The sequence below is a fragment of the Sciurus vulgaris genome, assembly GCF_902686455.1.
Source record: "Sciurus vulgaris genome assembly, chromosome: 1".
In the NCBI taxonomy this organism is placed as follows: domain Eukaryota; kingdom Metazoa; phylum Chordata; class Mammalia; order Rodentia; family Sciuridae; genus Sciurus; species Sciurus vulgaris.
The window spans coordinates 11042888-11068923 of NC_136461.1; the positions used below are offsets into that span (position 1 = coordinate 11042888).

A 26036-nucleotide genomic window follows, 5' to 3' on the forward strand; every position below is an offset into this window, starting at 1 on the left:
TTAGAAAATAATCAAGTTTATTCTCTCTAGGGAATGGCCACTCTGCAGTCCTAGGGTGCCATCCATCCTTAAATCAACAGTCAAGAGGGGGCCGCCTGCTCACTCAGCAGGCGGTGGGCATTCAGAAGCTGTGGGTGGCGTCTCTGCCATTGCGGGCTGGCCTTCGGCCCCGTCCCGAGGGCGGAAGACCAGCTCCCCGGCCTGCAGCACCTGCCCCGCTGGCCACGTGGTGCCTGGTCCGTACTGCTGGTAGAAGTCCGCATCGGTCTGGAACATGACCAGTGCCTGGGCGGTGTGGATCCGGACATGCTGGGCCAGGCTGTTGGCGTCCAGAAACTTGTCCCCACAGGAGTCGCAGGCGTAGAGGATGTGGGTGTTGGGGTCTGTGGAGGCGGGGGTGCAGTCAGGCTGGGAAAGGGCCTTGGCTGGCCGACGCTCGCACCCTGGGCGCCCTCTCACCTTCCTCCTGCACTTGCTTCACGGCTTTGCTGATCTCGGCTTTGAGAACCTCCGTCTCATCAGCTGTCACCGCAGCCCCCACTGGAACCACTGTGGACAGAATGGGTAGGCCCTGTGGCACAGGCCGCAGACATGGCCCCACTGCTGCCACCGGAGGCAAGCTGCAGGTGACTCCCCTCTGCTGCCCATGGCCCACACCTGTGAGCTGGGTGACGGCCGTCGCTGCCAGTGCCTCAGTGGCCAGCGTGACCATGTCGTCCACAGTGACCACGCTGACCTCGCCACCCTCCTCTGGCTCCAGGATTTTGATGCCAGCCTTGCCCTGGTGCACGGTCTTCACATGGGAGCGTAGGTTGTCCACCCGGTTGAAGCCGCGGCCACACTTGTCACACAGGTAAGGCTTCTCTCCTGGGGGGAGGCAAGGTTCGCTCCTGCCTTGGTGGAGGGCAGCCGGGGCGGGGGCGGGAGAACCTCCAGGCTTCCGGCTTCCCCTGCAGCCCTGTCTTTTCCAGCAGGACGTTCTCTGGGGCGGCCACCAGAGCTGACAGATGCCTCCAGTAGCACCTGGCCCACTGGAAGCTCTAAGAGGGTCCACACTTCAACTGCACTGCCTCCAGGGCCACCTGCAGCAAGTGCCGGCAGCCAAGGCTGGGATCCGGGGGTCCCCCCTTCTCACCCATCCCTCACCTGCAAGTGGGGAGACGCGCAGGTGGGCGGGCACGTGCTCACCAGTGTGGATGATGATGTGCTTGGACAGGTCTCCCACGTTGACGAAGGCTTTGCTGCACACGCTGCACTTGTGGGGGCGGATGTTGTCATGGTGGCGGATGTGATTGGCCAACTGGCTGGACTGGACAAATCTGCAGGGCCAAGAGGGAGGGGTCAGACTGACCCGCCTGAGCCAGGAGCTGGGGAACAGGACTGGGGCCTCTGGTCTCATTGGGACGGGAGAGGACCCTGGGAGCAAAGCCTGGGGCTGGCGCGGCAGTCTGCCCAGTTCCCGACAGAGCCCCCTGGCTGTGGGCAGCAGCCTGGCACGGGGAGAGGGGCACCTCTTGCCGCAGCGTTCGCAGACGTAGGGCTTCTCCCCAGTGTGCTGTCGCACGTGGGCGATGAGGGAGCTGGCCTGGGTGAAGGCCTTGCCGCACATCACACACTGGCACGGCTTCTCGCCTGGGGACAGAGGCAGGGGAAGGCATCGGCACCCACCTCTCCCCCTGCGCCCTCCCTGGCCCCACGCGGCCCAGGGGCTGCTCACCCACCAGTGTGGATGCGGACGTGCCGCTGCAGAGCCCCGGGGTCAGCAAACTGTCGCTGGCAGTGGATGCACACGTAGGGCTTCTCCCCGCTGTGGATCCGAAGGTGCCGCTTGAGGTTCCCTGCGGTGAGACCCATGGCAGGCCTGGCACGGGGCCCAGGCGGCCTGCGGAGCAGGGCTGAGGGCAGCCAGGGCAGCCCGGGCCTACCTGAGGTGGTGAACTGCTTCCCACACTCGCGACACTTGAGAGGCCCGTCGGCGATGTGGATCTTCAGATGCGCCTTCAGGTTCCCCACCTGCCCAGGGAGGGGTCAGAAGGGCTGCCCACCTGCTGCCCTCGCCAGTGCCTCCCACGGGCAACCACGGAGACTCGGGTCTCCCAGGGGACTGGAAATGGCTCGTGTCCTCTCAAGGCCAATGGGATGTTCTAAGTCCCGCAGTGAAAGGGAACCCGACCCCAGCCCGCTCCGCCTGCCCTCCAGGCGGCCGGGACCAGCAGTGCCAGCACCTCCAGGGAGCCCCTGTGCCACCTGCAGGGGCTCCCGGGCCGCTCTGGCCAGGGAAGGGTCGCGCACCTGGTTGAACTTCTTGTCGCAGTGAGGGCACTTGTGCTCCTTGTCGGTGTCGTGGGTCTCCAGGTGGCGCATCTTGGACGTGGGGTCGGAGAAGGAGCGGCCACAGTAGTCGCACTGGTAGGGCTTCTCCCCGCTGTGCACCAGCTGGTGCCGCTTGAGGTTGCCGGAGGTGGTGAAGAGCTTGCCGCAGTCCTCGCAGCGGTAGCGCGCCTCGCCCGAGTGCCGCTTCTTGTGCAGGTTCAGCAGGCTGATGAGCCGGTAGCTCTTGCCACACTCCTCACAGCCGTAGGGCTTCAAGGGGCTGGGCGGGGGAGGCACAGGCAGGGAGGGGCTCGCTCACCGGGCCCGGAGCGCGGCCCTGGGGGCAGCGGGGAGACGGGCAGGTACCTGTGTGTCTTCTCGTGCGCCTTGCACGCGGCAGGGTCGGAGAAGGCCTTGCTGCACTCCCGGCACGAGAACGGCTTCTCGCCCGTGTGGATGCGGATGTGCCGCTTGAAGTTCCCCGTGTGCGTGAACTCCTTCCCACAGTCCTGCGGGCGCGACGGGAAGGGCGTGGGTGAGGGGCTGCAGCGGGAGCGCGACGGAGGGCTGGCACCACCCGCGCGAGGCCCGCACCTCGCACTTGTGGATGACGGAGCCGTAGGCCTTGGACTCGGTGCGGTCCCCGTAGGTGCCGGAGCGCAGGCTCCGGGCCTCTGAGCTGAGCTCCTGCCCGGAGTCGGTGCCTGCAGACTCCTCGTTCTCCTCGGGGGTGTCTCCGTTCTCCAGCTGAGGCCCCTCCTCCTTGACCTCGGGCCCCGCGCCCTCCTCCTGCTCCCGCTCCTCTTCCCCCTTGCTGGCCGGCTCCACCTCCATTTCTGCAGAGAAGGCAGCGCTGAGGCGGGCGGCACTCCCAGGTCAGGCCTCCCTGCCAGCTCTGCACCTGCCTAGGAACCTGGCAGGGCTCTCGAAGCTTCTGGGAGTGACGAGGAAACCTTCAGACCTGGGATCTGCTACTGGGGATGCAGATGCGGGCCCCAGTTGGCCAACGCGCACTTGTGGGGGCGCAGTGGACAGCGGCTGCTCTGAGCAGCCAGAGCTAGGAGACAGGACTCCACGGCTGCCTGGCCACACGGCTGTCCTGATAGGAACTGCCAGGAAACGTGACCAGGACACAAAGTCAAGGCTCGAGGAGAAAGAGGCTGGAGTGGACGCTGGGGCCCGGGAGGCTGGAGGAGGGCCCGGCAGCTGGGTGGGGAGTACCTTGCTCCGAGCTCTCTGACAAGGCGGCCTCGGCCTCCGCAGCGGCCATGCCACTCGTGGGGTCTGGCTTGAGCTCCACAGGCAGAGGCTCCCGAGGGGCGTCAGCCTTCTCCGTCTGCTCTGCGCCTGGGGTGGAGGGGAGAGCAGGAGCGGCTGGATGGGCATGCTCTGTCCTAGGGTCTGACGGCTCTCCTGGCCAGTCCCCTGCTGGTGGATGGCCCAGGAGGAGGGGCCCCACGCTGCTCGTGCCTCTGCCCTGGCTGAACAGACGCTGCGAAACAAGCCACAGGTCTGTCGGGGAACGTGGGCTCGAGAAGCGCAGAAGCCTGCCACCTACCTCCCTGTCACGGGCCTCTCACTACCCTTCTGACTTCCTGCTGCCACCTTCTCCCGCCAGGCACCCTTCGGTCCCCAGGTCACAACTCACCACTGGCAGCACTCCCGGCCTGGCCGCCCCGCTCCTCTTTGGGCTCCCGTCCAGGGCCCGCGGGTGGACTGCTTCCTGCGTGATCCAGCCTGCTCAGCATGGGCACGGCAGCCTTCTCCTCTCTGGCTCTCTTGTCCACCCCTGGAGATGGGACAGGACAGACCTGCCATTTTCCATCGAGTGCCCACCACCCGAGGGGGCATGGTCAGGAATCCCAGAACCTGCCAGCTCCTCTGGGTCCTCCCTGGGGACTCCTCTAAACAGTGGTTTGTCAGTTTGGTCACTGGACGCATCATTCCCCGGGGCGCCAGTGCTGTGCCCCGCTGCCAGCTGGCACTGGGAAGGCGGCAGCAGCAGTTTCTGCTTTTGGGGGTGCACAAGGGCGCTGACCAGCGGTCAGTGCTTAGGAGAGGAACAAGGTCCTCTGAATGTAAAGCATCTGGCCCACAGCAGATGGCCAAGGGCCCTGAGGACGCCAGGGGAAAGGAGCGAGTGGGAGGAGATGGCTGCAGGAGGGGCCTGGGCAGCCACCCAGGCGGCTCCCCGTCCCCTGCTGGCAACACACTGGACAGGGGCAACAGAGGGCCCTTCTCAGACTAAACTGCAGCCAACGCTCGCCAGCTCCCCACAGTGGAGGCAGGGCAGATGAGGAAACTGAGATCCAGGGAGGTGACCCGCAGAGTCAGCGGCAGGCCCCCAGTGAAAGCCAGTCTCTGGCTGCCTGCTCCCTGACAGCCTGCCCGTACTCTGACCTTCCATGGTCAAGGCCTCTGTATTTTCCCCAGCGCTGGTGGCCGGCTCAGCGAGTGACTTGAGGGCATGGCAGGCTGTGATGACGTCCTGCATCTGGAGGAAGCTGGCCACGGCCAACACATCGTCCACATTCTCAGGGCTCAGGCTCAGCTTGGCTGTGTACATGAACTCCAGCACCTGCCCCAGGCCTGCCAAAGACAGGACAGCCACTGTCACAGACCCACCTCAAGGCGGGATACCAGCAGCCCACCCAGCCCCTCCACACAGTGGCAAGGTCAAGGAGTTCTGCAAAGCTGAGTGGCAAACTCCATCGTCTCCTCCTGAGCTGGAGGGTGGGCAGCTGGGGTCAGCCCAGCAGACACAGAGGGTGTGAATGCCAACCTGCACCAGGACAGAGGTATGAATGCCCACCCTGCACGCCCCAGACCCAGCCACTGCACTTTGCTGCTAGAAGACCCTCCAGCCCAACTGGGTCACCACCAGCTTCCTTGGGGCTCTGCCACCAACTCCGCCTGACCTCCAGGCCAGGCTCCTGACCTCTGTGGGTCTCAGTTTCCACATCCATAAAATGGGAGCCAACACTTGCCCTGTGCCCCTCACTCTGTGTTAAGCCAGGCTGGGCTGGAAGCCAAAGCCGGGACCAGTGCCTTCCTAGTCCCGAGGCCTACTTCCAGCCTGTATCCCGGCCATGCCTGTCACGCTTCACATTCCTGGTTAGCTCTGGTATAGCGGCTCCAGGGTGGACTTGGCCATGGAGAGGGCTGAGAAGGGTATGGAGCTTGGCTCACTCTGGCCCTCTGACCAGGCCCATCCCTTATTCACAGTGGCCTAGAGCTTACCATAAGCCCTTCCTGCCAGTTCTCCCCTTATCACCCCACTCCTGGTCCCAACAGGCCCCCAAAAGGTAGCAGGAACTTGGTACGCAATCCGCGCCAAAGCCTAGTGTGGGAGGTCTGGTGTGCCCGTGGCCAGCAGGCACTGCCCCAGGAGGGCCTCGCAGAGCACGGCCAGCCACCACTCTGGTCCTCAGCAAGCCTGCTCCGACCCTGGTGGGGTACCTGCCGCGTTACTGATGTCCAGGTGCACCACGTCCTTCTGGTCCACAAACAGCATCTTGAAGTACTCGCTGCAGGCTGCCAACACCGCCTTATGCGCCTTAAAGTCAACACCGTCCACCACGAAGGTGCAGTCACACAGAAGCCCGAGCTGCCGCTGCTGGTTCAGCTGCTCCAGGACATGCTGGCTGTGCTGGGGGAAATCCATGGCTGCAGAGCGCCAAGGGCCTCGTGTTAGCATGGAGAGCAGTGCCGGCCCCCGCCCCCAACTCCCAGAGGGGCCGCGGGGAGGAGACGAGAACCAATCCCAAGGAGAGGCGCCTCGACAAGAGGCGCTAACCCGGGCCTGCTGCGCATGGAGAAGGACAGAGCTCCGGCTCCTGGTCTACTAACCGGGATGTTCCAAATCAGAACAGCAACCGGGACCCCCAAACAGCCACCCTGTGTCTTACCAGATGATGATGCCAAAGAGTCACAAAAGCAAACAGACACAAAACACTGCTGTCATGATTTCAACAAACACAAGAAACTGCTCAGCTGAACTTTTTCTATGAGGAATATCACCACAGAATCTCAGAAAAAGACGGATGCTCAGCCGGACAGTCAGCCTTAAGACCATTCTACTTCTTCTCGTTCTGTCACACGCAGGTGAAATGTCTGGGAAGACGACAAGGTGGCCCTTCCAGCCCTGCACTGACGGGGCTCGGAACTCAGTCCCTCTCCCACTGCAGCTAGAGCTCCCTGCCCTGAGAGCTGGGCCTGCTGGGCAGGACCTGCTCAGTCCCTCTGGTTCACAGGCTCTGGGGACTCACAAAGTTGCGGAGTCGCCTGCCACCAGAAACCTCTGTTCTGCTAATGTCCCCAGGAGAAACGAGGAACTCCAATCCTGATCCCAAGAGCTGCTGGCCTGGCCAGTTTCTCTGTTGAGGTCCTCACTACGTGCCTGGAAATCTCCCGACCATCTCAAACAAACATGCTCAGAAAAATTCCCTGGCCTGGAGCCAAATTATCACAAGTGGCACAAACCATGACTAAATAAGTATCTAGACCAGCGCTCCTGCCACCCAGCACTGCTGCAGAGTCCATCTCAAGACCAGCGATTTTCTAGGGAAAACAAGCACGACTTCCTTTCTAGAAAGGACCAATTTTGGAAGGTTTCAAAATAAAAACCAGCACCCATCTCTGAGCACACACTGTACAGATGAGCAGAGAGGTTGTCGTGCCAGGCGCAGGGGCTGAACAGTGGTCATGGTTCTTTACCAGCAGCTCCAAACCCAGGTCTGAAACTCAACAGAGGCCAGGTCTGCCAGAGCCGCCCTGGCTGCTCCTTCCTGGGCAGGTGAGAGGAACACACGGCAGCTCTGGCTGCTCCCACCACACCAGCCTCCTGGGAGAGTCGCTGGGCTGCAGCCTGGTGCTGGGGGGACCACGAGTGGCTGGTTGCTGGGTGAGCTGCAGCGAAAGTCACAGGTCAGTGCTGCAGGAGGCCAAGGCCACTCACTCCATGATGTCTGGAAACTTCAAAAGTAGGGATATGTACCGCATGTGGCAATGCACACCTGTAATCCCAGGGACTTGGGAGGCTGAGTTAGGAGGATCACAAGTTCAAGGCCAGCCTCAGCAACTTAAGTGAGACTCCGTTTTAAAATAAATAAAAAGCGCTGGGGTAGAGCACTTGCCTAGCATGTATGAGGCACTGGGCTCAATTCTCAACACAACCTATAAAAATGAATAAAATAAAAGCTTATCAACAGCTAAAAATATTTTTTTTTTTAAAAAAGAATTCATATATACCAACAACGGGGCTCAGTGGTGCATGGCTGTAATCCCAGCTACTTGGGATACTGAGGCAGGAGGATCACAAGTTTGAGGCTAGCCTAGGCAACTTAGCAAGACCCTGTCTCGAACTAAAAAGGGCTGGGGACATAGCTCAGTGGTACAGCACCTGTGGGCTCAATCACCAGTTCCAAAAACATAAGAACATAGGTAAAAATCTGGGTTCGGGGCCTGGTGTGTCCTCAGCACTCAGCCACTACCCTCACCAGGAAGCAGAGTGCAATTTTTTCTTTTAAGGCTAAAGACCTTATCAGATGATTTCCACGTCCCTTTCATACTGGGTACCTTAGGTGCAGCCAATAACTGTTCAGTGACTCCGCACTGTTAAGGAAGTGTAATCATAACCCATTATTCCTTCTAAATGCAATCTGGGAAAATCCCAGAGCACAATTAGCAAGAAGAGAGGGAGGGAGGCACTTTACATGGAGCGAGCGCTGTTCTGCTCCTGGGAGTGCCTGCTCAGAGTGCCCAGAGGCCCCGCAGAGAACGGCTCCATCTGGGGTCAGGTGGACACCTTTCAAACCTGAAACACTACCCAGATTATTAGCAAGCACTCGGCTGCAGGCAGGGTTTCTACACTGCCACAGAGCGGGGAACCATTAGGCCAGGAAACAAGTGGCCTACCGCAAGAAGATGCTGAGCTTCACAGTCAAGAGCCTCTGGCTCCCACGACAGGCTGCACCAGCTCCAGCCTCCACAGGAACACAGCCACGCCCGTCCAAGTGCCCCGAGGAACCTGACAGGTGGGAGAGGTCACCTTTGGGTTCCCAATGACTTGGCATTCCTGATCTTCTAGAAATACAGGTGGGTCAACAAACTCAGGTCAAGGAAATAGAAGTTCCAAGCCAGCCTTGCAACCTTGAAGCCTACCCACCCATCCCACCACCCACCCAGGTGACAATCTCTCCCTTTGGCTGTGACCTGGCAGGGCAGCAAACAGCAGCCAACTCCGCCCTGTGGGTTGCCCAGCAAACGCTCTTCTTGTATTAAGATTGTGCGGGATGTGGGCACACCTGAGCTTTCCTCCCTTCGCCCCCAGTCACAAGTACTGACAGGCTGAAATGACACTGTGCCACCTCATCTTCCTGCCAGCTTAGAAAGCCCACTGCAGGTGGGGGTGCTTATTTCTCCCTCACAGCTGCCCACAGCACCTAATCCAGGACCCTGCTCTCAAGAAGTTACAGATGCAGCGGAAAAACAGGCCTGGAAGAGAGCAGAGCTGGGCATTTTTGAGTGTGTAACTCAATGTCAACATATTCCCTGGACCCTTATGAAATGACAGTTGTGCTTTTGGTACTTGTTAATCAAGTGAACTAACAAAATCTGCTGTAACAATGAACTTCCGAGCTACCAATCACAAGCGCATCTACGAGGTCTGCCCCCTCCAAAACCCATGCTGAAATTTAATGGCCAAAGTCACAGTATAAAGAAGAGGGGTCTTTAAGAGGCAGTCAGGCCACTAGGGCTGTGCCCTCCTGATGGATCAATGCTGTTAGGGCAGGAAGGGGCTCCTGGCACCCCCTCCTGGGTCTTGCAGCCCCGCCTCCTGCCCACATCTGCCATAGGACACTGCAGCACGGAGGCCCTCACCAGACGCTGGCACCTTGATATTAATCAGCCTCCAGAACTGGGTGACCTTCTTTATTTCTAAATTACCCCGTCTGTGGTATCTTATATGGCAACGCAAGACAAAGACAACCGCACCTGAGAAACAATTCTACACGGTTGGCAGGAGATTTCCCCAGCACGCAGAGGACTGGCGAGAGCACTTACCGAGTGCCTCTCTGCGCTTGTCCCGGGCACTGCGTTAGAACCCGAGCCTAATGGGGAAGCAAGGCGGGAAATCCACACGATATACAACGTTAGGTCCTAAGCGCTGGGGAGAGAGCTAAAGCGAGCTGAGCGGGAGGGAGTGTTCTCCCCCCGTGGTACTGGGGGTTGAAGCCAGAGGCACTTTACCACTAAGCCACAGCCACATCCCAGCTGTTTTTACTTTTTATTTTGTGATAGGGTCTCCTTAAGTTGCTAAGACTGGCCTTGAACTTGTGATCCTCCTACCCAAGCCTCCCCAGTAGCTGGGATTATAGAGATGTGCCACCACACCTGGAGAGACATTCTTAAATTTAATATATAAGAAAGGGACCAAGAAGCTGGGCACAGTGCACACCTGTCATCCCAGTTACTCAGGAGGCCAAGGCAAGAGAATAGCAAGTTTGAGGCTAGCCTGGACAATCTGTGAGACCCTGTTTCAAAGTAAAAAGGGCTTGGGATGTAACTCAGTGGCAGAGCACCCCTGAGTTCAATCCCTGCTATAGGAAAGAAAAAAACGGGGGACCAAACAGTAGCTCTCTGAGGAGGTGACATTCAAGCAAAGGCCTAAATGAAGTGCCAGAGTGAGCCATGTCACTATAAAGAGACACGAGGAGGAGCAGGAGCGAAGGCTTTGCGGTGGCATGACCACAGCACGGGGTCTGTGAGGCGGCAGGCGGGCCGGGAGGGGAAGAGCCAGGCTGGCATCGGCAGGAGAGGCCTCCCGGCTCCGAGGGGCACTCTGGACTGTGGAGTTTCTCCTCAGTGCACGGGGAGGCCTTGGGAGAGCCTTGAGTAGAATGGTAGCATTTCTGAAGGGCCACTTTGCAGCAGAAGAGAGACGCAAGGGGCCAGGGTGGAGACAGGAACGCTGCACAGCCACTGCAGCAGGTGCAAGAGATGGTGGCACCCTCACCCAGGTGGCAACAGAGTGCTGGGATCAGGGACGTGTTTTGGCTGAACCAACATAACTAGCTGCTCTAGTCGACGTGGACCGTGAGAAAAGGAAAGGAGTCATGGCTGATGCTACAAGATCTGGCCTGAGAAGCTGGCCCAGGTGCGGAATGCCGCGGGGGAGGTGGCAGGAGAAGTCCAGTTCTGCTCAGGCCACGTCCAGCTGAGTGTGCGTGCAGATGTAGTGAAGGGCGAGGATGCTGGATGAAGAAGGAGAATGACCAGCAGACTTGGGATCCAAGGGCGAGCGCCCGAGTCCTGCTCTGGTAGCTAGCCGAGGGACTTCACCCAAGAGCTTTAGATTTCTTTGTTTGTTTGTTTTTTTGGTTTTTTGCGGTGCTGGGGATCGAACCCAGGGCCTTGTGCATGCAAGGCAAGCACTCTACCGACTGAGCTATATCCCCAGCCCAAGCTTTAGATTGCTCGCCTATAAAACAGGAAAACCACGAAAAGATGACGACTGTGAGCACTCAGCAAGACAAAGGCAAACAGGAAGTCTGCCCAAGCCTGGCAAACGTGCAATGGATGCTGCTGCCCTCACACAGGTCTGTGACTGACCTGCAGTGAAGGGGAAAGTGAACCCACACACGAAACGAACCACAGTGCTCTGGGAAGACTCTAGGCTGGCGATGCCAGGGCTTGTCTCCCACCACGACAGCCCATCAAGTCTTGAAAAGGCAGCCAGGCAGAGGAAGGCAGCCAGGGCTGAGTCTCATCCTCGGGACCTTTCACCCAGGAGATGCACTTGGCTGCATCGAAAGAGACATGTGAGCAAAGGCAAGAAGGACGTGCAGGCAGGGAAGGCATGAGCCATGGAGCAGAAGCATGACAAAGAGTGGTGGGCACACCGGGGGGACCAGGTGCAGCAGGAGAGTGGCCTCAGCACCAAATGCAGCTGTAGGGGCTGCTGGGTCAGGGGGCACAGTGTGACAGCCACAGAGCTAGCTCATCCTCTGCCGTGAGTGAGCAGAAAGCAGAGGCAAGACCAGAAGCACACAAGCAGGTTGGGAAGCCTTACAGCACTGGACCCTCGAGGCAGGAAAAAAAGGTGTCACACTCCTACCCACTAGCACTGGAAGGGTCCAGCCAGGACCCAGAACCTAACATGCTCTTCCATCCATCTCCGAGCAGCCTGCAAGAGGGACCCTCCCAAAGTACCATACAGCTCTCGAAGGCCAAGTGCCTCTTCCGGGTGGGGGTGCTCAATACGCTCAGTGACCATCAGCCCCCTCCTCTCAGAAGCTGGCCATGCTGGCCACAGTCCTGGTCAAGAGTCATAGCTCCAACTCATGCTTGAGAGAAGACATCCACAGCCACATCACCAGAGGGCACAGGAGCATTAATGGACTCCTGGGGTGGGGATGGCACTTGTCACTGATCCACTTTTTTGTTTTTCTACTCACAAATACAATTAAAAAAAAAATAAAACTGAGGAAGTTAAGAAGAGAGAGAATACACAGTCCTTCATTTCTATCTACCACAAGCCCTTTAAGACATTTTCCATAAGACCTGGTCACTGAAAACTTCTTGACAGGAAAACATTTCTCATAAGGGAAACAGAAAAGTGTAGTAATTTGCACAGAGAATGTGTCACGCAGGAAACTCTACAGGCAGAAATGCCTCAAGGGGACTCCCCTAGAGAGCAGGTGGCACTCTTGTTATCACGCATGATGGGAGTGCTGGGTCCTTCTCCCAGGAGCCACGCGCACACCAGACTCTCAACTCCGTCTGGCAATCACACGGATGCGCAAGTACCTGGAGCAACAGTGCGCAGACCCGGAGCCTCAACTACCTGCCTATAAAATGGGGATGCCCGGAGGTTTCCCACGTGTCGAGTAGCTTCTGGCCAGCATCACTGCTACCCGCCAGCAGCAGGAGTCTGCTGCACTAATCCTCGTCCTCCTCTACACGTGCATGTAAAAATCTCATTGGGAGTCCAGGCGTCCATCCTGGGTGAAATGAGACCAGGAAAAGGCACCTGGGCTGCTGACTCTCCTGGCTCACGGTAATGAGCACAAGGCCTAGGTGCCCGATACCCAACAGTAGAGGCCACTGCTTTTCTACAGAGGATGCAATGGCCTGGAGGAGAAAAGAGGCTTTCACTGAGGAGACAGAGCGTGACAATCCCAAAGAGAGACAGCACAGCAATTCCAAAGGAAGTACTAGTCCTGCGGCAAATGGCGAAGCCAAGTCAAAAGAGAAAAAGGTAAAATGCAAATTGGAAACGGATGTAGGAGGACTTCAAGGTGACACATGCTCTTCCCCATGACTGACTTTCCCTGGGTTTGTATCCTCATTAGGATTAAGTGACTGTTAAGGTCCTTCAAGTGTTAAGATATAATAAAGGTTGAAAAAATGAGTGATTTCATTAGTGTGACTCCAGATTACAAAGGCATGCTTTTTAAGTATAGTAGGTATCATGTGAATGACAGTAACAATTAGCTCTTTACCTAGTACCTAGTGGAATTTTTCATTTACATTTTTTCCTACAATATTAAAGACTTCCAACTGTGCGCACGAACTACATAAGACATGAATACCAACAGTGAGTATATGGCACACGTCAATATCAAATGCTACGTTTACCATCCCAAACAGGTTTAAACTAAGTAAAGATTTTGTAAAACTTAACTGAGAAGGGCTGGGGATGTAGCTAGTGGTAGAACACTTGCCTAGCAAGTGTGAGGTCCGAGAGTCAATTCCCAGCACTGCCAATCATAAACGGAAACAAAAACAAACCTTGATGAGGCAAATCTGAACAAGTAGAAGGATATCTTAAATATTCTGGGGAATCTCAAAACCGTAAGTTAGGCCTAGATAAGAAGTGGTCAAGAACTTGCTGTCTCAATTTCCAGTGATTTCAAAAAGGCACAGGGCTCCTTCAGTGCAGATGATGCTAATGGTGACCCTGCAGATAAGGCAAGACTGGGCCTCCACACGCCCTGGAACCCCACCACCTGTGAACCCGAAGCTGCAGGAAGCCTTGCATGGCTGACCTGCAACCCTGGAACTGGTAGCCTTTCACTTTGAAATGCAAGTTTCTGAGAGAAACTCAGAAACCACCGTGTGTTGCCAAGCTCAGGTCCTAAACAGTGAGAGCAGGAGAGACAGGTGAGACAGACCCCAGGACACCAAGCCTGCTCTGAGGCAGGCAGGCTGGTCTCCTTAGGGGCTGCTGCAGAGAGCAAGCCTGTGAACTATGCTGAGGGTGTGAGAAACCTACACGTGCAGCTTCAGCCACGTTTCCACTCTTCGCAACTTCCTGAACACAAATACCAATGCAGGGAGAATGCTTCTGGCCCCTGCAGCAAATATGGGGCAACAGCCCTGAAATACAAAGGCTCTTGAAGCCCACGAAGGCCGTGTCCACACCAAGCTACTCACCCAGGCATGGTGCGCAGCCTGGAACCCTGGCTACTCGGGAGGCTGAGGCAGATGGATCTCAAGTTGGACCCTGTCTCAAAATAAACTATGGAGGGCAGGGGGTGCAGCTCAGTAGAGAGCTTGTCTGGCACTTGCAAGGCCCTGGGTTCCATCCCCAGCAAACAGGAGAGAGGAATGAAGGGAGAAAAGAGAAAAGAAATCATGAGTCGTGATAAAAGAATGCGGGGGAACAGCTGACGGTGCCCTGAGAAACACGGCCCTGCTGAGCACAAGCTCCCACACTAAGCATCCAAGAGAGGTGACTGGCAAGAGAAAGCTGTAGGCTCCTGTTTCCCAAGGGCAGTGGCATGTGGAGAGGACACTGCCACTGAGGCCACAGAGGGAACAACCGCCGGAGCTGCTGGGGGACCCGCCTGCAGATGCTGCACGCACACAGGCCACCTCGTGGCGCTCCCAGGGATCCTGAGGACAGCATCAGACGGTTACCACTGTGCGGAGGAGCCAGCAACGGCTCAGAGGCTGTCCCCTGACTAGGTCTCCACCACCTGGAGTCAAGCCCGCGTCTGTCATACTCTGAAACTGCTCTTTCCACTGAAAAACAAGACTTTCATGGCTCAACAGATGCTTAGTCAGTCCCCAAAGGGCAAATTCTGTCATGAATAGGTACCTGCCAGTCCCTTTCCTCGTACTGAGCGTTTCGAAACATGAAATCCAGAAGTGAACATCACTAAGTCTTAGTTCCGATATTCAGAGTTTGCTGCTGCCACGTGAAATACAAAATTAAAATCACAAAACATCTCAATCTCTGGAAGCACTGCACACCAGTGCCAACTCTCTCCCACAGCAAACAGCTACAGATGCTGAAGAATGACTGTAAGACACGTTTGAAATGCACCACAGAAACAACAGGTCAGAAAGCAATACTGAGAGGTCAACAGAAACTAAAGGGCTGGAATCCAGAGAGCAAGTGGCACTTCGGAGGCTGGGTTCTGAGAGCCTCCATGGACCTGAGCAGGCAGAGCTCCCCACCTCACCAGGAAGGAGGCCTCACAGGACCTCGGGGGGAAGGCGGCTGCACAGAAGCGGCCTGCATCAAGTCTTGGCACTGAATGGAGGAGGGAAAAGGCTTCCCCAGCAAGGTGTAACCATTAGCTGGCCCCCAGATGGACTACAATTCAAAATCTATTTTGTTTTATAGCCCAAATTCATACATTAGAAAAGATCTTCTTCAGGCAAATGAAAAGCGATCCCAGAAGCAAAGTATAAGATGCAAGAAGGAAGGAGAAATAATGAAAGTAGTAAATAAAAAGTGGTAAATCCAAACAAATACTGAACCAATGATGTCTTGTAAATTTTTAAATAGAACTAAAGCACACACCTACAGCATAAAAGTGAAGGACGATGCTGGATTCGGTGGTGCACACCTGCAATTCCAGTGACTTGGGACGAGGATCACAAGTGCAAGGCCAACCTCAGCAACTTAGCAAGACCCTGTGTATTTTGGGGTTTTTTTTTTTTGGTACCAGGGGATTTAACTCAGGGGTACTTACCCAATGAGCCACATCCCCAGCCCTTTTGTTTTTTATTTAGAGAAAGTCTCACTGAGTTGCTTAGTGCTTCACTAAGTTGCGAAGGCTGGCTGTGAATTCACAATCCTCCTGTCTCAGCCTCCTGAGCCACTGAAATTACAGGTGTGTGCCAACATGCCCAGCCTGAGACCCTGTTTCAAAATAAAAAATATAAAGGACAGGAGATGCAGCTCAGTGGTAGAGCACCCTTGGATTCAATCCCCTGTACTGGGCTGGGCAGCAGGGAGAAAAAGAAAAAGGATCAGTGATAGAAATTCAAGTGTTCTAAGATCTTTAACTGTTTGAGTGTAAGATGTAACAACAGCGACTAAAATTAAACTTTGTAAGTTATGAAATTCAAAGGTATACTATGTTCATGAACTGGAAGGCTAACTATCATTAACAATGTTAAGGTGGTTATCCAAATTGATACAAAAAAATTCAGAGCAATTGTAATAAAATATCTCAAAAAATGTTATGGCATTTGACAAACATGATCTAAAATGAAGATGGGAGAACAAAGGCTCAAGGTGTTACCTGACATGATGGAGTCATTATAAAATTATAGTGATTAAGTCAATCTGGTATAGGCACACAGATAAGAGATAGTAAAGAGCTCATGAAGCTGAGCCCAGTGGCACATGCTTGTATTTCCAGCACTCAGGAGGCTGAGGCAGGAGGATCATGAGTTCAAAACCAGCCCCAGCAACCCAGCAAGACCCTAAGCAACTTAGGGAGACCCTGTTTCTAAATAAAAAAATAAAAAGGGCTGGGGATGTAGTTCAGTGGTAAAGTGCTCCTAGATGCAAAAAAAAAAAAAAAAAAAAAAAAGGCCATGAAGAGATCCACACATTTGTATGGATCTAAACAGATGATAAGTACTGGTGACATTACAGATGAAACTACATAAAAGGGATACAGTTTTTTAGTAATTGGTACTGGGACATTGAGTACATTATTTTAAAAAGTGAAAATGAAGTCAGCCCCATCTTGCACCATACACAAAAATAATTATATATGGATTAAAGACCTTAAGGTAAAAGGCAAATAAGAAAACAACTGGAAGACAATATATAAGGAAACATCTTTACAAACTTGAGATAGGAAGTTCTTAAAAAGAAACCAAAAGTATTACCCATAAAATAAAAAATGATAAAAGAATTCCTGCTCATCCAAAAGGGGGGAGGGAACCTGGAGTGAAAAGACAAGCCATAAATTAGAAGCAGATAGTTCAACTTTCCCTGTATAATGACAAAGAATTGCTACCTAAAATAAAATTTAAAAATAACAAAAAAGTTTACATGTAATTAAAAAAAAAAAGAAAAGAAAAGAAAAATAGCCAAGGGGGCTGGGGTTGTGGCTCAGTGGTAGAGCACTTGCCTAGCATGTGTGAGGCACTGGGTTCTATTCTCAGCACCGCATATAAATAAATAAAATAAAGGTTCATAACAACTAAAAAATATTTTTAAAAGAGGCAAAAGGTTTAAGCAGATGATTGAGAAAAAGTTAAATCAGAATAATTAGAAGTATAAGAAAAGATGCTCAGTCAGGTGCAGTGGCATAGGCCTGTCATCCCGTACTCAAGAGGCCAAAGCAGGAGGACCCCAAGTGCAAGGCCAGTGCAGCAACTTAGCAAAACCCTGCCTTAAAATAAGAAATAAAAAGAACTGGGGATATAACTCAGTGTAGAATGTCCCTGGGTTCAATCCCAGTACCAAAAAAACAAATGAACGAACAAACAAAACACTTCAATTGAATAATAATCAGAACAATGCAAATCAAAACCACCAGTTAACACTCTGCTCCCTTCAGAGTAGTGGAAATCTTCAACAATCGTTTGGAGGATGTGAAGCAAACAGATGTTGACTGAAGTGAACTAGGAAACCACTCTGGAAACAATTTGGCAACGTCTGGTTAAACTGAAGATCACATGCCCGTGACTCAGTTCCACTCATAGGTGGGAGAGGAGAGCTGGGCACATGTGTCCAAGACAGCAGCATGGTCTATACCAGCAAGACTGGAACAGGCTGGGCTTGTGTGGCTTGTGGCAGTACGCTTGCCCGGCATGTGTGAGGCCCTGGGTTCCATCCTCAGCACCACATAAAAATTAACAAATGAAATAAAGGTATCGTGTTCATCTACAATTAAAAAAAAAAAAAGCCTGGAAACAACCAAATGTCCACCAACAAGAGAAAGGACAAATAAATCCTATACAACAGAATATTATTCATCAGCAAAACTGAAATTTAAACATGCAATGTGGATTAACCTAAAGAACATATATTAAGCAGAAAATCTAAGCTGCTAAAGAAAATATACAAAATTGAACAATATGTTGTTTAGCAATACACACACGTGGTAAGAGTACTATAAAGAAAAACAAGGGCTGGGGTGTGGCTCAGTGGTAGGGTGCTTACCTCGCACATGCGAGGCACTGGGTTCGATCCTCAGCAGCACATAAAAACAAAATAAAGGTACTGTGTCCACACACAACTAAAACAAAAAAGGAAAGAAAGAAAAGCAAAATAATGATAAAAGCACAATATGGAGGGATAACCTGGGGGTGGGGTAGCACAGGGACTCTGAAGGTCCTGGTGACACTCTTTGTGTAAGCCGGGTGATGAGGACAGAAGGGGTTCCTTGTAATGCTGTTCTTCATACAGAACATAATCTCTTCTATCTACCCAGCAGTTAATGAAAGCAACTGACAAAATTAAACAACATTCTAAATAATGTTCTGATGCATGAAGGGCAGATGACTTTGTCACAGTAAACCAGGAAGTCCCTGCCAGGGGCCCCCTAAGGTTGGGGAACCACTGAAATGAGAAGGGTTTCACTCTGAGCTAGGGAGACAGTTGACATGACTGCGAAACTGGAGCAGCACCTTCCCTCCAAGACAGGAAAGTGACTCCTCCAGTTACTTCAGTGACAACTTCAGTGTAGCAAGTGGTCCAGGTGAGGTGGGGGTAGAGATTCTGCCACCAGAGCTTTTTGGACCAGAAGCTAAGTATGATTTTGAATTTGCAAAGACCCCTGCAAGCCTGCTTTCTGGTCTGCTCCCCTCTTGGCTGGATCCACTCAGCCAATGGCCTTGCTGCTGTTTAGACACAAGTGAGCGACTCTCGATTCTAACCAGGCCTTTTTGTCCTTCCTGCCTCCCTCTCCTTCCTCCTAACCTCTGAGAACCAGTGCCTAACAAGCTGTCGGAATCCACAAGCCCAAGCCCTGATTTTCCAGGTGTATCTTGCGCTGATTATACTACCGAGGTCAACCTTACTCCCATGACGGCCACAGGGAGCTCGGAGAGTGCCAGGCCACGCAGACACACAGGCCACAGACCTGCAGCACACACTGAAATCACTCTGTGCCAAATGCTGACTCCCTGACCTCTCTGATTTCAACCCTGTGAACATCACAGCCAGCAAGAGACGTAAACTATGATGTCCAGAACGGTGTGTATATGCATAAAATGTACTTGGAGTTTTCTGTTTTCTCTAAGGTTGGGGTCCCTCCCTGTGTGATACACAATACCCAACAATGTGTCCTTAGGTCATGCCACCCAGGCAACACTGTCCTCTGTGGAATTCGTGGTGTGGAGAATGGGCCACTTGGTCCTCTGAGGGGCACTCTGCTGGCCCAATGAAGTTCCCCCATGGAGGCTGCCCTTTCAGCGTTAGGATCAAAGTTGGAGGCCAGCCTCAGGACTTCTCAATGGGATGCCAGGCCACCCACCAGAAAGGTCTGCCACTGTGTGTACACGGGCACCAGTCCCAAGCCACCGCTCTCTTTACACAGTCTTCCCTACACAAGTGCACAGACACAACGTGACAGGGTACCCTGGAAGGGCTTGGGAGGGAAGGAGGGGAGCGTGACTCCGTTTCCACAGTCCATCCTCTGACCCCTTGGATTTTTCCACCTCATGCACGAATTCCTATCAATCACTGTTTTGTCCTCAACTCTGCACACACTTTCTTGCCTTGTCAGGGTCTTCTACTAACTCACATGTTAACCACTTGCCAGTTAGGAAGTCAGGGGCTCCGCCAGACACTTCACTGCATAACTTCATCAACAACCCCACCCAATAAAGTTCTGTCCCCTTCGTAACCCAGGAAACTGAGACAAGAGAGGTCAAGCACTTGGACCAAAGCATAGATAGTAAGAATCAGATATGAGCCAGGTACATCTGGCTTAGAAGTTCATGCTTCCAACCACCACCTTATGCTGTAGGGGTTTGTAACTAGGGATGGAAACATCTGGCAACTTCTGGAGATGCTTCTGGTTGTCACAGCTGGTGTGGGGGCATTTGTGGGTAGAGGCTAGGAATATACAGGTTGACTCCTAACAACAAAACCTCATGTAGCTGGGCACAGCAGCACATGCCTGTAATCCCAGCTGCTCAGGAGGCTGAGGTGGGAGGATCAAAAATTTGAGAACAGCCTTAGCAACTTAGCAAGGCCCTTCTCAAAATAAAATTACAAAAGGACTCGGGGGTAAAACCCAGTGGTAGAGCACTCTCCTGGCATGTGTAAGGCCCTGAGTTAGACTCCCTGTACCAAAAAAAGGGGGAGAAAACTTATCTGATCCTACATGTCAATAAGGTCAAGGCTGAGGAACAGTGCTCTACTGATAAAAGACAAAAAGACAGAGAAGTCATCTTCTGACTGAAATTCTCTTTGTTTAGGTCATAGTCTATCAGGTCTGCACCCCATAACTCAGCCAAACACCCCCCAAAATTCACCAGCTTCTTCTTTCTATTCAACCAGTAGCTACACCATCCTTCCTCAGCTGCAGTTCTTCCAGCCCCAACTACAACTCCTCTTCTGCCCATCAAGGCTGCCCATGCACCAGCCAACACTTACTGAGCACCAGCTATGTGCCCAGAGTTACACTATCTGGTGGGAATACCAAGATAAATAAGACCCTGTCCCTGCACCCAAGATGCTGGTGGGCTCGCAGGGAGACACACAAGGAGACCTACAACTACCACTTAGGCAAGAACGCACTAGGAGAGGACAGCGCAGGATGCTAGGAGACCACTAAGGGGCTCCACAATGCGCTGGGAAGCACTGGGGGAGGCTCCAGACGTGCTTCCCAGAAGCCTAGGAACTCAAAGGAATTAGGCAGAGAGAAGCTGCCCCTCTCACAGGCCTCTCACCAGACCTCTGAGGGTATGGTCTCTGAGGATTCAGAAAATGATGACTTTAGAAGGCCTGGAGACCCCTGAGGAAGACGGGACTCTCCGTGTAGCACCTGAATAACCACTGCCTCCGTCCACCCCTACCTGGCTTCTCTGGCTCTGAACCATCCTGCTCGTTGCAGTGGGAGGTGACTGACATTTAATAAGTGCCCACTGCACAGCAGCCCCTGTGAATCACCTGCCTGATACCACACAACTCTCAAAATGCTTCTGTGAGGTAGATATGGTTATTCCTCCTACAGATAAGGAAACTGAGGCTCAGCAATGCAGAAACTGGCCCTCTGGACACAGAGCCACTAAACAGGGCAGCAAGGATTCACACCAGTGTCCAGAGTACCCACTGCCCATTATCTACCTGAAGGCACCTTTACAGTCATCAATTCCAAATGTGTTTCACTAAATCCTCAGTGAACCACCCAGGTACAGCCTTCCCCTGTCAGCCAGGCCTCCTGTGCATCCTCGCATTCTGACCAGGCTTCCATGGTACTTCCTGCATTGTGCTGGGAATACCCACATGGCTTGGAGAGTTCTGCTTCTGGGATCCAATGTTATCACGTCCATGTTCCTAACACCCAGCACAGTGTCCGGCACACACCAGGCACAGGAAACAAGCGAGTGCATAAACAGGCCTGGGCTCTCTGGGCCCAAGCACCACACATCCACCCGGAGGCAGAGGCCTGGGACAGGTATGACAGATTCTTGAGTTGTATATCAGACACCAAATGGTGTCTAGTTTGTATTTGTGGAACATTTTACATAACAATGTCTCTTCAAACTCAATATCTTAAAAAGAATGAGCATGACTCTTGCTCTGTCCCTTTTGGCAAGATGGAGTTCATACAGGATGGCAGGAGATGAAGTAGCCAGTTTGGACCATGAAATGGATGCTGGGTGTGAGCAAGGACAGCCACATGGATCAAAGAAACACTGTTCCCAGAAGGACCTCAAGGAACATAGCTGACCTGCTCTACCAGCTCAGAACTGGATACTTTCAGACTATTAAGAGGTGAGGAATAAACTCCTATTTTGTTTCAGTCACTGTACTTGGGATTGCTTTGTTGAAGCAGTTTATTTCTAGTGCTGGTCCAATCCCTAAACTTGCTAGGCAAGCTCTCTACCAGTGAGCCACACCCCCAGCCCTGTTGAAGCATTTTAGACAGCACCTAATTAAAAGCAGGTATGAGCACTGTCCAATAATTAATCCACTTTTATCTTTCTTGATTAAAAAATTAGTAATACCAACAGTTTTCCAGCCAAACTATAATAAGGATTTTGTCATTATTAATTTTAAAGAAAAAGCTATCTTTTTTTTTTTTTTTTTTTGATACCAGGGATTGATCCCAGGGTGCTTAACCACTGAGCCACATCCCCAGCCCTTTTTTTTTTGTATTTTATTTAGACAGGGTCTCGCTGAGTTGCTGAGGCTGGCCGTGAACTGGCGATGGATTCTCCTGCCTAGCCTTCTGCATCACCGGGATTACAGGTGTGCACCACCATGCCTAGCAAAGCTATCTTGACAGGGTTACTTGAACCATGTTGAGCCTATTCGTGACTGGTTTCACCCTTGAGTTTTACAGACAGCGCAGATTTCCAAATAGCCCAGTCTACTCTTTCTGATAGTCTGTCTACATAAACTCCAGCTCAGTTCCCCTCCTCCAGCTCACTACCTGAACAAAGACACCCAGTGGAAAAAATCTGATGAGAAAATGAAGGGTGGCTACACCTGCTCCCTAAGAGCTGCCCTGCCACCCGCCCATCAGAGACAAGTGCTCAATAAATGTTATGCTGGGTTACTGTTGGCCTGCTGCATACCAGAAATCATGCTGGACACAAAGACGAATAAACCCAGCCCACATCCCCACACTCTGGAACTCCTGCTTGATGAGCACTGAGCACAAGGCTGAGGAGCAAAAACCCGGAGGCTGCTCCCAGTGTTTACTTCGCCATGGCATCCCCTGCGCTGTCCTGGACACTGTGCTCCCATCTCCCACCCTCACCCTGAGTGAGCACGTCCCCTCCCGTGACTCTAGGAACCTTTGGTGGATGACAGCTGCAGGCACCACCACCAGATGGTTTCACCTGAAAGTTCTGCAGGCACCTGACTCCACTGTCTTCTCTCCTTGCTCTCTTCCTAAGGCATTGAGCAGTACTGGAAGCTACCAGTCAAGAACTAGGGGACAATCCTGGCTCCTCCCTGCCCCTAACTCTCTCACTGAAGTAACTGCCAAGTTTTGTCAGTTCTACCTCCAGAACCATATCTCCCCATTTCTGTCTCTAATCTAACTCAAGACCACCCCCATTTCTCAACTGGATTAGTCTAGCAGCTTCTTAATGGGCTTCCAGAGTCACTTCCTCTGACACATTCTTCAGCACAGCCAGTGATCTTTTCTAATCCACAGGCCTGATTCTTTTTTTTTTTGGTACCAAGAATTGAACCCCAGGCCCTTAGCCACCTAGACATATCCCCAGTTCTTTTTTTTTTTTTTATTTTGAGATTAGGGTCTAAGTTGCCTGGAGTCTCACTAAGTTGCTGAGGCTGGTTTTGAACTTGGCTGCCTCAGCCTCCCTCAGTTGTTGGAATTACAGGCACCCAGACACAAGACTGATTCTTAAATGCCTCCGCATTAACTTAAAGTTTATTATTTATTTACTTATTTTGGGTTCTAGGGATTGAACCCTGGGGCACTTTACACTGAGCTACATCCCCAGGCCCTACACTTTCAAGTCCTTAACTAGGTTTACAAAGTCCCCTAAGGTTTAGACATAGCCTGCTGCCCTTAGCCTTGTCTCCCGTTTTCCACTGAGAATACTACCCCCTGCTCCTGCTTCACTCTCCGGGGCATGTTTTGGTCTCAGTTTTGGGGGAGGGGGGGCGGACAGAAGCCTCCCTGGATTCATCTTAAGTGCCTCTACTGCGTCTTCCCTGAGCCAGGAGGGCTCTTCCTCCCGCACAGCAGTAAGTATCTCCACGCCTCCCAAGTGAGTTTGAACTCCGGATAATGATGACAAATATCAGCAACACGCACTTGCACAGCATTTACTCTGTAACCATGAGTATTTTAAGCATTTTACATTTTTACACCTACTACCTCATTTAACCTTTATCTCAATCTTGGGCGGCAGATTTTATTAGCCTCTCTGCTTCAACAAGGATGAGGAAACCGAGGCAGAGAGAGCCCAGAGTGCCCAGGGACACAGCCTGGAGCGGGGAACCGGCGCTCTCCTGGCCACCAGCCCCGCGCGGGCGGGAGTCGGTCTGCACCACGGGCTCCACCTGCGACCCGTCGGGGCCTGACCGCGTCTGCGGAACGAATGAATGAACGGAGCCCTTCTGACCCGCAGCGCCGGCCTCGGCTGCGCGCACCGCGGCGGCGGGCCTGCGCCTCCGGCCCCCGCCCGCAGACCAGCGCAGCCCGGCACCTCGCCCCCTCGCGGCCGCAGAACGCCCACCCGCCGCGGCGCGCGGGGTCAAGGGGCGGTGACAGCCCGGAGGCGGGGGCGGAGATGCTACCAGCTGGGGTGTCACCCGGCCCGGGAGGCCACTCGCGCCCCCTCGCCCGGGCGGCTGGTCCGCCCGCCCACTCCCCGCCCGCTCGCCGGGCGGCGCCCCCTCCCAGCTGCCCCGCACCTGCTGCCCGTGGTGCCCCTCAGCCGGGTTCCCGTCCCATTCCGCTTCCCTCCCCTCCCCCACACAACCGTCCATGGCGTCCCGCCGCGCCCCATCCTCCGCCGCCTCCGCCCCGGCCCCAGGGACTCCCCCGGCCCCCGGCGCTTGATGACCCTCACCTGCCATGTCCCGGACCCCACCATAGAAGGAGGTGCATCACGGCCGCGAGAAGGCCAGGGACGGCACTTCAGAGCAGACAAAGGGCGCCGCCATGTTAGAGTCGGGCGGAACCGACCTCGCTGGCTTCCCGGCTGCAACTTCCGGCGCATGCGCAACGCTCGTGCTGGATGCGCGACCGTGGGCCGACGCATGCGCCGAGCTATCCAAAAGTTCTACGCTACTTCTGCGCTTAGAATTGTCCCCACTATACCCCTGGCTTGGGTTTCGATTCCGACTGTGACAGTACCGGCTTCCATGTGTTCCGCGCTTGCTGCGCGCCAGGCACTGCATTGAGCTCTTTATGTGCGTTCTCATTAAATCCTCATACCCACCGTCAAATAGTTTCATTTCTCCCCTTTTTGAAGAAGGGAAAAAGGAGGTTCACAAAGGGTAAGTAAATTGACCATAGTCACGCCGCATCTTCTAAGTGATGGAGCAGAGACGTGAACCTACTTGTGACTTTACAGCCGCAGATCCCGTTGTTTTTCTACCTTTTAAACCACCGTCACCCGCTCCCTGTTTACGCAGCTCCAGGGTTAGCCTGGGTGCACTTGAGGATGTCCTAAGACAGGTGTCTACAGGCCTGCGTGGCACCTCTGTGGCCTCTTTCCATCTCTTTGGTTCCTCAAAGTCATTGACTTCTTCCTTAGTTTGTGGGCTTTCTCCTTTTAATCTTCTGGCCCTGTTTCTTTTCCACGATCCATAATTTTTATGTATGTATTTATTTATTAATAGTGCCGGGATGGAACCCGGGACTTTGCACAGGTTAAGCAAGTGCTTTACCACTGAGCTACACCCTCCGCCCGGTGATCCACAATTTTAACAACACTCTCATCACCACCCTACTCTTCTGCTTCCTTTTTTTTTTTTTTTTTTTTTTTTTTTTGTCACGTGGATTTGGTAAGAATTGCAACCCTGGTGAATGGAGCTGCCCCTTTTCTCTTTGCTTGCACCCGAACAGCCAAGCATAGTCGAAGAAAATACTGCACGGGACAGCCCATTCCTACACATTTACATTCCCTAACATTCAGTTGAACTACAGCAAATGTCATTCTAGCCAACTCACTATTGTCTTCACAGTGACTAGAGAAACTAAAAAGCTCAGCAGTTAACATCACCTCTTCTTTTAACTTGTTTTTTAACCTATGGTAAGAACATTAACGTGAGATCTGTCTTATTAACAAATGTTTAAGCGTGCAATACAGCATAGGGGTGCTCCACCTCAAAGCCATATCCCCATCCTTTTTATTTATTTGTTTATTTTTAATTTTGAGACAGGGTTTTGCTAAATTTCCCAGGCCGGCCTTGTACATGCAATCCTCCTGCCTCAGTTTCTTGAGTTGCTGGCATTACAAGGCGTGCATCACTAAACCCAAGCCATGATGTGTTCTTAAATGCAACAATTTCAGTAGTGGTCTCTGACTTCCCATTTTCCTGATTGGTGAGTTCTAAAGTGTTCTGGGAACCACTGTTGAACGTTCACTTAGTAGTGGCTAAGTAGTGACCACTCCTTAGGCCCGTCAGATGATATTATAAACACCTAATTCTCTGTATTAAATCCCTCTGTGCTTAAAAGAAGCCTTTAGACAACATGGAAATGTTCTGTACCTTGTCTGTATCAATGTCAGTATCATGGTCGTAATTTTGTACCGTAGTTTCACAAGTTATTACAATGAGTGGAAATTGGGTAAAA

At 52.9% G+C, this 26036-nt stretch overlaps 1 protein-coding gene across 4 annotated transcripts; it reads right to left on the reverse strand.

Annotated features, from left to right (window-relative positions):
• On the reverse strand, positions 1 to 24458 carry ZBTB17 (zinc finger and BTB domain containing 17). 4 transcript variants are annotated; one of them, XM_079152742.1, is made up of 15 exons: positions 24304 to 24458; positions 5773 to 5979; positions 4714 to 4902; positions 3962 to 4102; positions 3535 to 3660; positions 2908 to 3149; positions 2680 to 2822; positions 2293 to 2593; positions 1926 to 2013; positions 1722 to 1838; positions 1512 to 1632; positions 1189 to 1319; positions 658 to 867; positions 460 to 549; positions 1 to 383 (listed from the first exon to the last, which is right to left on the reverse strand). In XM_079152742.1, exons 1-15 carry the CDS (start codon positions 24308 to 24310, stop codon positions 100 to 102), a joined length of 2397 nt encoding a protein of 798 aa, XP_079008868.1. In that variant the 5' UTR covers positions 24311 to 24458; the 3' UTR covers positions 1 to 99. The 4 variants fall into 4 exon arrangements, with proteins under 4 accessions (XP_079008868.1, XP_079008869.1, XP_079008870.1 ...); XM_079152743.1 differs by lacking the exon at positions 4714 to 4902; XM_079152744.1 differs by lacking the exon at positions 24304 to 24458 and having other exon boundaries at positions 5777 to 5914.
• Positions 24459 to 26036: the final 1578 nt, after the last annotated feature.